At 50.6% G+C, this 14,137-nt stretch overlaps 1 protein-coding gene across 1 annotated transcript in view; it reads left to right on the top strand.

Annotated features, from left to right (window-relative positions):
• Window positions 1–13,321, top strand: part of skic2 (SKI2 subunit of superkiller complex) — a 159,323-nt gene extending 146,002 nt beyond the window's left edge. Inside the window, exons 21-23 of the mRNA XM_059957481.1 lie at window positions 11,105–11,239; window positions 11,718–11,822; window positions 13,148–13,321. Coding sequence (XP_059813464.1) covers window positions 11,105–11,239; window positions 11,718–11,822; window positions 13,148–13,306 — 399 coding nt within the window. The 3' untranslated portion in view covers window positions 13,307–13,321. The remainder of the gene's footprint in view (window positions 1–11,104; window positions 11,240–11,717; window positions 11,823–13,147) is intronic.
• Window positions 13,322–14,137: the final 816 nt, after the last annotated feature.

The raw sequence follows: 14,137 nt of genomic DNA, 5'->3' as shown, positions 1-14,137 counted from the left end.
AAACGTTGCAATATCTGCTGTTTCGCAGCAACAACATGGAGCAACGTCTTTAAAATTGCTATAATTTGTAAAATGAATAAATTGTGTCGTAGAGGTATAGAGCACAGAAACAACTGTCGTTCTGCCTAGTCCAGTCGCCTTGCAGCCAGACCACGGCTTTCCGTACCCCTGCCAGCCACGTACCTATCCAGACTTAAAGATTGCAGTCTGTGTCAGTGGCAGCAAACAGGAACCCCTCCCTGACCATCGCACCCGTCACCGAGCAATCGAGGTGCAGTATCCCAGAGCCCACTTGTTCACCTGGTATTACCGCAGGTTCTCTCTCTCCCTAATGAGGGAGAAAGGGCAGTCTCCGTTTCACAGCAAGTGGGGAGACATAACAAACAGTTCACTGGCTTACGATATTAAAAGACCGCTGCGTTGCTTTTTCCGAGCTCCTTGCCCAAAGATCTCGGGTTTCTCTGGGCATGCAGCCAAAGATCTTCCAGCTCCCACGACACCGATCTTCGATCCGCCCGTCTCCAGATCCCCGAGATCCTCGGCCTCCAAAGGCGAGCCGGACTCTCAGGCCGAGCCCTTGGCATGTCAGGCAACGGCCGGTCATGAAATCCCGACAGCGGGTCCCATTCCCGCAAAGAACTGAAGTCAGCGTGTAACTCCAGGTCAGGGCCTTCAAAAGAACCCTGAAAGGAAAAGCAGAGATATTAAAGAAGGAAATAGAGCTGTTTCCAAAGATGCAAGCAAAGGAGTCGCCGTTTAACACCATCTTGACTAAGCTGTGCCCTCCATTCCACACTCTCACCAAGCTCCCCTGAAATGTTTCACCTTTCACCCTTAACCCATGATCTCTAATTCTAGTCTCACCCAACCTCAGTGGAAAAAGCTTGCTTGGATTCACCCCCTCTATACCCCTCATATGAACATAAGACATAGGAGAAGAATTAGGCCATTTGGCCCATCAAGCCTGCTCCACTATTTCACCATGGTTGATCCAATTACCCTCTCAGCCCGAATCTCCTGCCTTCTCCCCACATCTCTTCATGCCCTGACCAATCAAGAACCTGTCAACCTCTGCCTTAAATATACATAAAGACGTGGCCTCCACAGCTGCCTGTAGCAAGGAATTCAACAAATTCACCACCCTCTGGCTAAAGAAATTCCTCCTCATCTCTGTCCTAAAGGGCCACCCTTCTATTCTGAGGCTGTGTCCTCTGGTCCTAGACTCCCCACTATAGGAAACATCCTCTCCACATCCACACTATCTGTGTCCTCTGGTCCCAGACTCCTCCACTATAGGAAACATCCTCTCCACATCCACTCTATCTGTGTCCTCTGGTCCCAGACTCCTCCACTATAGGAAACATCCTCTCCACATCCACTCTGTCTGTGTCCTCTGGTCCTAGACTCCCCACTATAGGAAACATCCTCTCCACATCCACTCTATCTGTGTCCTCTGGTCCTAGACTCCCCACTATAGGAAACATCCTCTCCACATCCACTCTATCTGTGTCCTCTGGTCCTAGACTCCCCACTATAGGAAACATCCTCTCCACATCCACTCTATCTGTGTCCTCTGGTCCTAGACTCCCCACTATAGGAAACATCCTCTCCACATCCACTCTATCTGTGTCCTCTGGTCCTAGACTCCCCACTATAGGAAACATCCTCTCCACATCCACTCTATCTGTGTCCTCTGGTCCTAGACTCCTCACTATAGGAAACATCCTCTCCACATCCACACTATCTGTGTCCTCTGGTCCTAGACTCCACACTATAGGAAACATCCTCTCCACATCCACACTATCTGTGTCCTCTGGTCCTAGACTCCTCACTATAGGAAACATCCTCTCCACATCCACACTATCTGTGTCCTCTGGTCCTAGACTCTCCCACTATAGAAAACATCCTCTCCACATCCACTCTATCTGTGTCCTCTGGTCCCAGACTCCTCCACTATAGGAAACATCCTCTCCACATCCACTCTATCTGTGTAGTCTGGTCCTAGACTCCCCCACTATAGGAAACATCCACTCCGCATCCACTCTATCTGTGTCCTCTGGTCCTAGAATCCCCCACTATAGGAAACATCCTCTCCACATCCACTCTATCTGTGTCCTCTGGTCCTAGACTCCTCACTATAGGAAACATCCTCTCCACATCCACACTATCTGTGTCCTCTGGTCCTAGACTCTCCCACTATAGGAAACATCCTCTCCACATCCACTCTATCTGTGTAGTCTGGTCCTAGACTCCCCCACTATAGGAAACATCCTCTCCACATCCACACTATCTGTGTCCTCTGGTCCCAGACTCCTCCACTATAGGAAACATCCTCTCCACATCCACTCTATCTGTGTCCTCTGGTCCCAGACTCCTCCACTATAGGAAACATCCTCTCCACATCCACTCTGTCTGTGTCCTCTGGTCCTAGACTCCCCACTATAGGAAACATCCTCTCCACATCCACTCTATCTGTGTCCTCTGGTCCTAGACTCCTCACTATAGGAAACATCCTCTCCACATCCACACTATCTGTGTCCTCCGGTCCCAGACTCCTCCACTATAGGAAACATCCTCTCCACATCCACTCTATCTGTGTAGTCTGGTCCTAGACTCCCCCACTATAGGAAACATCCTCTCCGCATCCACTCTATCTGTGTCCTCTGGTCCTAGACTCCCCCACTATAGGAAACATCCTCTCCACATCCACTCTATCTGTGTCCTCTGGTCCTAGACTCCTCACTATAGGAAACATCCTCTCCACATCCACACTATCTGTGTCCTCTGGTCCTAGACTCGTCACTATAGGAAACATCCTCTCCACATCCACACTACCTGTGTCCTCTGGTCCTAGACTCCTCACTATAGGAAACATCCTCTCCACATCCACACTATCTGTGTCCTCTGGTCCTAGACTCCTCACTATAGGAAACATCCTCTCCACATCCACACTATCTGTGTCCTCTGGTCCTAGACTCTCCCACTATAGAAAACATCCTCTCCACATCCACTCTATCTGTGTCCTCTGGTCCCAGACTCCTCCACTATAGGAAACATCCTCCCCACATCCACTCTGTGTAGTCTGGTCCTAGACTCCCCCACTATAGGAAACATCCACTCCGCATCCACTCTATCTGTGTCCTCTGGTCCTAGAATCCCCCACTATAGGAAACATCCTCTCCACATCCACTCTATCTGTGTCCTCTGGTCCTAGACTCGTCACTATAGGAAACATCCTCTCCACATCCACTCTATCTGTGTAGTCTGGTCCTAGACTCCCCCACTATAGGAAACATCCTCTCCACATCCACACTATCTGTGTCCTCTGGTCCTAGACTCTCCCACTATAGGAAACATCCTCTCCACATCCACTCTATCTGTGTCCTCTGGTCCTAGACTCCCCCACTATAGGAAACATCCTCTCCACATCCACACTATCTGTGTCCTCTGGTCCTAGACTCCTCACTATAGGAAACATCCTCTCCACATCCACTCTATCTGTGTCCTCTGGTCCTAGAATCCCCCACTATAGGAAACATCCTCTCCACATCCACTCTATCTGTGTCCTCTGGTCCTAGGAAACATCCTCTCCACATCCACACTATCTGTGTCCTCTGGTCCTAGACTCCTCACTATAGGAAACATCCACTCCACATCCACACTATCTGTGTCCTCTGGTCCTAGACTCTCCCACTATAGGAAACATCCTCTCCACATCCACTCTATCTGTGTAGTCTGGTCCTAGAATCCCCCACTATAGGAAACATCCTCTCCACATCCACTCTATCTGTGTCCTCTGGTCCTAGACTCCTCACTATAGGAAACATCCTCTCCACATCCACACTATCTGTGTCCTCTGGTCCTAGACTCCTCACTTTAGGAAACATTCTCTCCACATCCACACTATCTGTGTCCTCTGGTCCTAGACTCCTCACTATAGGAAACATCCTCTCCACATCCACACTATCTGTGTCCTCCGGTCCCAGACTCCTCCACTATAGGAAACATCCTCTCCACATCCACACTATCTGTGTCCTCCGGTCCCAGACTCCTCCACTATAGGAAACATCCTCTCCACATCCACACTATCTGTGTCCTCCGGTCCCAGACTCCTCCACTATAGGAAACATCCTCTCCACATCCACTCTATCTGTGTAGTCTGGTCCTAGACTCCCCCACTATAGGAAACATCCTCTCCGCATCCACTCTATCTGTGTCCTCTGGTCCTAGACTCCTCACTATAGGAAACATCCTCTCCACATCCACACTATCTGTGTCCTCTGGTCCTAGACTCCTCACTTTAGGAAACATTCTCTCCACATCCACACTATCTGTGTCCTCTGGTCCTAGACTCTCCCACTATAGGAAACATCCTCTCCACATCCACTCTATCTGTGTAGTCTGGTCCTAGACTCCCCCACTATAGGAAACATCCTCTCCACATCCACACTATCTGTGTCCTCTGGTCCTAGACTCTCCCACTATAGGAAACATCCTCTCCACATCCACTCTATCTGTGTCCTCTGGTCCTAGACTCTCCCACTATAGGAAACATCCTCTCCACATCTACTCTATCTGTGTAGTCTGGTCCTAGACTCCCCCACTATAGGAAACATCCTCTCCACATCCACTCTATCTGTGTCCTCTGGTCCTAGAATCCCCCAATATAGGAAACATCCTCTCCACATCCACTCTATCTGTGTCCTCTGGTCCTAGACTCCCCACTATAGGAAACATCTTCTCCACATCCACTCTATCTGTGTCCTCTGGTCCTAGACTCCCCACTATAGGAAACATCCTCTCCACATCCACTCTATCTGTGTCCTCTGGTCCTAGACTCCTCACTATAGGAAACATCCTCTCCACATCCACACTATCTGTGTCCTCCGGTCCCAGACTCCTCCACTATAGGAAACATCCTCTCCACATCCACTCTATCTGTGTAGTCTGGTCCTAGACTCCTCACTATAGGAAACATCCTCTCCACATCCACACTATCTGTGTCCTCCGGTCCCAGACTCCTCCACTATAGGAAACATCCTCTCCACATCCACTCTATCTGTGTAGTCTGGTCCTAGACTCCCCCACTATAGGAAACATCCTCTCCGCATCCACTCTATCTGTGTCCTCTGGTCCTAGAATCCCCCACTATAGGAAACATCCTCTCCACATCCACTCTATCTGTGTCCTCTGGTCCTAGACTCCTCACTATAGGAAACATCCTCTCCACATCCACACTATCTGTGTCCTCTGGTCCTAGACTCGTCACTATAGGAATAATCCTCTCCACATCCACACTATCTGTGTCCTCTGGTCCTAGACTCCACACTATAGGAAACATCCTCTCCACATCCACACTATCTGTGTCCTCTGGTCCTAGACTCCTCACTATAGGAAACATCCTCTCCACATCCACACTATCTGTGTCCTCTGGTCCTAGACTCTCCCACTATAGAAAACATCCTCTCCACATCCACTCTATCTGTGTCCTCTGGTCCCAGACTCCTCCACTATAGGAAACATCCTCTCCACATCCACTCTATCTGTGTAGTCTGGTCCTAGACTCCCCCACTATAGGAAACATCCACTCCGCATCCACTCTATCTGTGTCCTCTGGTCCTAGAATCCCCCACTATAGGAAACATCCTCTCCACATCCACTCTATCTGTGTCCTCTGGTCCTAGACTCCTCACTATAGGAAACATCCTCTCCACATCCACACTATCTGTGTCCTCTGGTCCTAGACTCTCCCACTATAGGAAACATCCTCTCCACATCCACTCTATCTGTGTAGTCTGGTCCTAGACTCCCCCACTATAGGAAACATCCTCTCCACATCCACACTATCTGTGTCCTCTGGTCCCAGACTCCTCCACTATAGGAAACATCCTCTCCACATCCACTCTATCTGTGTCCTCTGGTCCCAGACTCCTCCACTATAGGAAACATCCTCTCCACATCCACTCTGTCTGTGTCCTCTGGTCCTAGACTCCCCACTATAGGAAACATCCTCTCCACATCCACTCTATCTGTGTCCTCTGGTCCTAGACTCCTCACTATAGGAAACATCCTCTCCACATCCACACTATCTGTGTCCTCCGGTCCCAGACTCCTCCACTATAGGAAACATCCTCTCCACATCCACTCTATCTGTGTCCTCTGGTCCTAGACTCCTCACTATAGGAAACATCCTCTCCACATCCACACTATCTGTGTCCTCTGGTCCTAGACTCGTCACTATAGGAAACATCCTCTCCACATCCACACTATCTGTGTCCTCTGGTCCTAGACTCCTCACTATAGGAAACATCCTCTCCACATCCACACTATCTGTGTCCTCTGGTCCTAGACTCCTCACTATAGGAAACATCCTCTCCACATCCACACTATCTGTGTCCTCTGGTCCTAGACTCTCCCACTATAGAAAACATCCTCTCCACATCCACTCTATCTGTGTCCTCTGGTCCCAGACTCCTCCACTATAGGAAACATCCTCTCCACATCCACTCTATCTGTGTAGTCTGGTCCTAGACTCCCCCACTATAGGAAACATCCACTCCGCATCCACTCTATCTGTGTCCTCTGGTCCTAGAATCCCCCACTATAGGAAACATCCTCTCCACATCCACTCTATCTGTGTCCTCTGGTCCTAGACTCCTCACTATAGGAAACATCCTCTCCACATCCACACTATCTGTGTCCTCTGGTCCTAGACTCTCCCACTATAGGAAACATCCTCTCCACATCCACTCTATCTGTGTAGTCTGGTCCTAGACTCCCCCACTATAGGAAACATCCTCTCCACATCCACACTATCTGTGTCCTCTGGTCCTAGACTCTCCCACTATAGGAAACATCCTCTCCACATCCACTCTATCTGTGTCCTCTGGTCCTAGACTCCCCCACTATAGGAAACATCCTCTCCACATCCACACTATCTGTGTCCTCTGGTCCTAGACTCCTCACTATAGGAAACATCCTCTCCACATCCACTCTATCTGTGTCCTCTGGTCCTAGAATCCCCCACTATAGGAAACATCCTCTCCACATCCACTCTATCTGTGTCCTCTGGTCCTAGGAAACATCCTCTCCACATCCACACTATCTGTGTCCTCTGGTCCTAGACTCCTCACTATAGGAAACATCCACTCCACATCCACACTATCTGTGTCCTCTGGTCCTAGACTCTCCCACTATAGGAAACATCCTCTCCACATCCACTCTATCTGTGTAGTCTGGTCCTAGAATCCCCCACTATAGGAAACATCCTCTCCACATCCACTCTATCTGTGTCCTCTGGTCCTAGACTCCTCACTATAGGAAACATCCTCTCCACATCCACACTATCTGTGTCCTCTGGTCCTAGACTCTCCCACTATAGGAAACATCCTCTCCACATCCACTCTATCTGTGTAGTCTGGTCCTAGACTCCCCCACTATAGGAAACATCCTCTCCACATCCACACTATCTGTGTCCTCTGGTCCTAGACTCTCCCACTATAGGAAACATCCTCTCCACATCCACTCTATCTGTGTCCTCTGGTCCTAGACTCTCCCACTATAGGAAACATCCTCTCCACATCCACTCTATCTGTGTAGTCTGGTCCTAGACTCCCCCACTATAGGAAACATCCTCTCCACATCCACTCTGTCTGTGTCCTCTGTTCCCAGACTCCCCACTATAGGAAACATCCTCTCCACATCCACTCTATCTGTGTCCTCTGGTCCTAGAATCCCCCAATATAGGAAACATCCTCTCCACATCCACTCTATCTGTGTCCTCTGGTCCCAGACTCCCCACTATAGGAAACATCCTCTCCACATCCACTCTATCTGTGTAGTCTGGTCCTAGACTCCCACACTATAGGAAACATCCTCTCCACATCCACACTATCTGTGTCCTCTGGTCCTAGACTCCCCCACTATAGGAAACATCCTCTCCACATCCACTCGATCAAGGCCTGTATTCTGTAAACCTCTCTCAAATTTCCCCTCATTCTCCTACATTCCGGGGAATAAAGTGCTGACCTATTCAACCTTTCCCTATAACCCAGGTCCTGTCATCACCCGTGTAAATGATCTCTAGTTGACGTCTCTCCTGCAGGTGCATGACCAGGATGTTGTGAAATTTGTTATTTCACAGCAGCCATACACTGCAATGACACAGAAGTTTGTGTAAATTGCAAAATAAGTAAATATTGGAAAAAATAGGCATTGTGAAGTTAGTATTCATGGGTTTTGGAATATTCAGAAATCTGACGGAGGGAAAGAAGCTGTTCCTGAATCATTCAGTGTGTGTCTTCAGGCTCCTGTACCTCCTCCCTCTATTCTCTTTTAGTAAAGAGAATCGGGATGTCCTGGGTGCGTTTTCTATACTTGTACTTGGCTGCGCACAAGAATATCTTTCTGCTCTGGTTTGAGTGTGTCATTGTGTATGTATCTAGAATTGAGACTGAATTTCACCCTGTGATATTTATGTAAGCTTGGGTATAGCTGAGACAAATCTGTTTGTGTTCAAGTTCAAGTTTAATTGTCATTCAACCATACTCATGAACACAGCCATCTGAACAACGTTTCTCTGGGGACAGCACACATAACCCATATAATTACAGAGCAGAAAACAGTCTCACACAGCACACATGACCCATATAGTTACAGAGCAGGAAACGTCGTCACACAGCACACATGACCCATATAATTACAGAGCAGAAAAGAGTCTCACACAGCACACATGACCCATATAGTTACAGAGCAGGAAACGTCATCACACAGCACACATGATCCATATAATTACAGAGCAGAAAACAGTCTCACACAGCACACATGACCCATATAGTTACAGAGCAGGAAACGTCGTCACACAGCACAAATGACCCATATAATTACAGAGCAGAAAACAGTCTCACACAGCACACATAACCCATATAATTACAGAGCAGAAAACATCGTCACACAGCACACGTAACCTACATAATTACAGAGCAGAAAACAGTCTCCCACAGCACACATGACCCATATAGTTACAGAGCAGAAAACAGTCTCACGCAGCACACATGACCCATATAATTACAGAGCAGAAAACATCGTCACACAGTATACGTAACCCATATAATTACAGAGCAGAAAACAGTCTCACACAGCACACATAACCCATATAATTACAGAGCAGAAAACAGTCTCACACAGCACACGTAACCCATATAGTTACAGAGCAGAAAACAGTCTCACACAACACATAATCATGGTAGCAAAAACATACGTGAGATGTGGGAGAATAGGACCAATCAAGTGTGACAGTAGAAAAGTGTGTATGGAACCGGAGGAAATGGCGGAGGTACTTAATGAATACTTTGTGATGACACAAAGGTTGAGGTTGTTGTGGATAGTGTGGAGGGCTGTCAGAAGTTACAACGGGACATTGACAGGATGCATAACTGGGCTGAGAAATGGCAGGTGGAGTTCAACCTAGGTAAATGTGAGGTGGTTCATTTTGGTAGGTCAAATATGATGGCAGAATATAGTATTAATCCTAAGACTCTTGGCAGTGTGGAAGATCAGAGGGATCTTGGGGTCCGAGTCCATAGGATGCTCAAAGCTGCTGCGCAGCTTGACTCTGGTTAAGAAGGGATACGGTGCATTGGCCTTCGTCAATCGTGGGATTGAGGTTAGGAGCCAAGAGGTAATGTTGCAGCTATATAAGACCCTGGTCAGACCCCACTTGGAGTACTGTGCTCAGTTCTGGTCACCTCAATACAGGAAGGATGTGGAAACCATAGAAAGGGTGCAGAGGAGATTTACCAGGATGTTGCCTGGATTGGGGAGAATGCCTTAAGAGATTGAATGAACTTGGCCTTTTCTCCTTGGAGTGACGGAGGATGAGAGGTGACCTGATAGAGGTATACAAGATAACGAACGGCATTGATCGTGTGGATAGTCAGAGGCTTTTCCCCAGGGCTGAAATGGCTAGCACGAGGGGGCATAGTTTTAAGGTGCTTGGAAGTAGGTACAGGGGAGATGTCAGGGGTAAGTTTTTTACACAGAGAGTCGTGAGTGAGTGGAATGGGCTGCTGGTGGTGGAGGCAGAAATGATAGGGTCTTTTAAGAGACTCCTGGATGGCTACATGGAGCTTAGAAAGATAGAGGGCTGTGGGTAGTTCCAAGGTTGGGACATGTTCGGCTCAGCATTGTGGGACGAAGGGCCTGTACTGTGCTGTAGGCTTTCGATGTTTCTATACAGTTGCACACAGCACATATAACCCATAAAATTACAGAGCAGAAGACATAGTCACACATAACACACGTAACCCATGTAGTTATGGAAGCAGAAAACACAGTCACAAGAACTGTCCAAGTGGCCTGTCGATGGTGCCTGGGTCATTGTCCTGGAGCCGCGTTTCTGCAAGAACAATGCATCACGTGCTAGTGCGGCAACAGATGAATGCAGTTCAGCTTGCCTTCCGCTGGGACGGGCCAGCTCCCCAACCCAGGGTTCAACTTGAGCAAATGTCAGGCGGATTTTGGGAAATTAAACCAGGGCAGGACATGCTCAGTGAATGGTGGGGTGCTATAGAGCAAAGAGACACTGATACAAGGACAGTTCGCTGACGGGAACACAGGTAGACAGGGTGGGGAAGAAGGCATTTGGCACGTTGGCCTTCAGCAGACAGAGCATTGAGCACTGTAGTGGGTAGGCATGTTGTCGAGACCATACAGAGTCACCCCACTACTGGAAAAATGATGTTAATCTGGAAAGGATGCAGTAAACATTCAGAGAGAATGATAAACTTTATTTCTATGTGAAAACACAGAGAAATGTGTAATTGGCGTTAATGAGCCATCGCAATCCCAGGATTGTGCCGGGGACAGTCTGTGCCAACATGCCACAGCTCACTAACCCTAACCGGCATGTCTTTGGACTGTGAGAGGAAACTGGAGCACCCAGAGGTCAGGGAGAATGTACTAACTCCTACGGACAGTGGCAGGAAATGAACCCGGGTTACTGGAGCTGCGAGGTGTTATGCTATCCGCGCCACCCTGGTTGGGTGGCCCATGAGGGTATTGAGCTGTGAAGAGAGGTCACAAACAGGAACCGTTTACCTTGCAGATATATGAGCAGCGGATCCAAGACCTGACCAAGAAGCTGGCCAACTTGGACGTGGAGTGTGTTGGGCAGCTGAGTGACCTGGAGCACTACTACATCACCGTACGGGAGCTCCTGTACACGCGGGCCTCCCTGCAGGTACACCTCGGCACCGCTCCCTCGGGTAACGAGTGTAGGGAATTCCAGACCCAGTGTGGTGCCAAACGATGGTGAATGAAGGGTCTTGGCAATGGCGCCTACGAGTGCCGCCACACTTCCATAAATACCGCGCACAGCTTCGGACTGTGGGAGGAAACCCGCGTGACCGCGGGGAGAACCTACAGACTTGTTACTGACATTGGCGGGAGTTGAGCTCAGACCAAAGCGTTGCGCTAGCCACTGCACTACCGCGTCGCCCTGCAGAGTTAATAGAAACTCCCCCGGTTTCTAGTACTCGCTCAAACACTGGCGGCTCCTTGCATCGGCCGATTCACCAGCAGCCGGGGCACATTTGGGTGGTAGGCAGAAACCGGGTGAACCTGCAAACTCCACGCAGTGTCGGGAATGATGGAGTTACTGGAGTCGTGCTTCTGATGGGGTGGTTTTCTGTGACGATCTGCACCCCATTACTTTGCAGAAGAAAGTGATGGAGTCGACAAGTGGGGTGAAGGCTTTGTCTGCCGGTCGAGTGGTGGTGGTTAAAAATCAGCAGCACAGGAATGCACTGGGAGTGATCCTGCAGGTAGGAGTGAGGGGATGGGAGATCTGTCTGTCTACGTGTGTGTGTGAACCCACCGCTTTAACCTTAGCCCAATCGCAGGACAATTTACAATGAGTAGCCAGTTTAGGTGTTTCAACAGATTAGATGGGCTGTTTCTGTGCTGTACTTTCCTACAACCAATTGACCTACAAACGGGTACATCTTTGGAGTGTGGGAGGAAAGAGCCCAACGCGCCCCTGGGGAGGAATGGACAAGCTTGCTCACAAATGACGCTGGAATTGAATTCTGAACTCTGTCCTGAGATGTAATAGTGTCACGCTACCGTGGCCCCACACGGTGTGCTTGGACGTGGCTTTATGCTCACTGAGAAGCTGCAGCTCTCCACCCTCTAACAGGCGTCACCTGCTTTCCAGATCTATTTCGTTACCACATGTACATTGGAATAGGCATGAACAACCAGCAAATCCTGAGCAGCACACACAAAGTGCTGGAGGAACTCAGCCGGCCAGGATGCACCAGGATACAGAAAGCAGTGCAGTCAACGTTTCAGACCGAAATCCTTTGGCATCTTTTCCACAGAAGCATTTTGTATGTGTTGCTCAGATTTCCAGCATCTGCAGATTTTCTCCTGATTGTGAACAGAACCTGAGGATGAGAACATGGCATGTCCACAGTTCAACAGACCACAACAGCAAAACAAGCCCTGTTCCTCCCTCCCACCCACAGTCCTCCAATGGTAAATTAGGCCTCCAGCTCCAACTTCATGGGTAACCTGAGGTCTGTCCTAGGACAATGAGTAGCCACAACTGTTTAACTAGACTCCAGCTGATTTATCCCTCTCAACCCCGTTCTCCTGCCTTCACACCATAACCTTTGACTAATCAAGAACCTATCAAACTCCACTTTAAGTACACTCAATGGCTTGGTCTCCGCTGTTGTCTGTGGGCAATAAATTCCATAGATTCCCTACCCTTTGAGTGAAGATGTTCCCCCTCGTGATCCCTTTAAACATTTCACCTTTCACCCTTAAACCATGATCTCCAGTTCTCGTCTCACCCAGTCTCGGTGGGAAAAGCCTGCTTGCGTTAACCCTGTCATATCTCCCCTTATTTTCAAACTCTCCAGGGTGTGAATTCCGAATCAATTCAACTTTCCCAGCAACTTCCTTGTGAATTTTCCCTTGAGGTTCAGGCTGCTGGGTATCCTGCGGTGGGATCCAGGGTTGGGGGGTTGAGGGGTGGGTAGTCAACTGGCTGTGACTCTCTCGTCTGGCTCTGGGTGGGTGAGTGTGCTGAGGCGAGGGAGGGAAGGCACAAGGGGTTGTCCCACAGTCCCTTCTCCCTCAGGTTTCCGGCGACTCAAGCAACCGATCATTCACCACCCTTGTGCTGTGCGATTCGCGAGGAGGCGAGGAACAGGAGAGGGAAGGGGGTGTGGATTCCTCGGCAGCTCCCACCCCTGATCAGCTGCTCGCCAACAAGCTCTTCCTGCCCGAGGGTGAGTGAGTCTACACCTTGGTGCACACACTGGCCTCCTCGTCACATAACCCATCCCTCCCCGGCCCTGTCCGCACCTACTCCCCGGCCCTGTCCGCACCTACTCCCCGGCCCTGTCCGCACCTACTCCCCGGCCCTGTCCGCACCTACTCCCCGGCCCTGTCTGCTCCCCTCCCCGGCCCTGTCCGCACCTACTCCCAGGCCCTGTCCGCTCCCCTCCCCGGCCCTGTCCGCACCTACTCCCCGGCCCTGTACGCACCTACTCCCCAGCCCTGTCTGCTCCCCTCCCCGGCCCTGTCCGCACCCCCTCCCCTCCCCAGCCCTGTCCGCACCCCCTCCCCTCCCCTCCCCGGCCCTGTCCGCACCTACTCCCCGGCCCTGTCCGCACCTACTCCCCGGCCCAGTCCGCACCTACTCCCCGGCCCTGTCCGCACCTACTCCCCGGCCCTGTCTGCTCCCCACCCCGGCCCTGTCCACACCCCCTCCCCTCCCCGGCCCTGTCCGCACCTACTCCCCGGCCCTGTCTGCTCCCCTCCCCGGCCCTGTCCGCACCTACTCCCCGGCCCTGTCCACTCCCCTCCCCGGCCCTGTCCGCACCTACTCCCCGGCCCTGTCTGCTCCCCTCCCCGGCCCTGTCCGCAACCGCTCCCCTCCCCGGCCCTGTCCGCACCTACTCCCCGGCCCTGTCCACTCCCCTCCCCGGCCCTGTCCGCACCTACTCCCCGGCCCTGTCCACTCCCCTCCCCGGCCCTGTCCGCACCTACTCCCCGGCCCTGTCCACTCCCCTCCCCGGCCCTGTCCGCACCTACTCCCCGGCCCTGTCCGCACCTACTCCCCGGC

The sequence above is a fragment of the Hypanus sabinus genome, assembly GCF_030144855.1.
Source record: "Hypanus sabinus isolate sHypSab1 chromosome 5 unlocalized genomic scaffold, sHypSab1.hap1 SUPER_5_unloc_1, whole genome shotgun sequence".
NCBI classification, from domain to species: Eukaryota; Metazoa; Chordata; class Chondrichthyes; order Myliobatiformes; family Dasyatidae; genus Hypanus; species Hypanus sabinus.
This window is presented reverse-complemented; position numbering and strand designations above follow the sequence as displayed.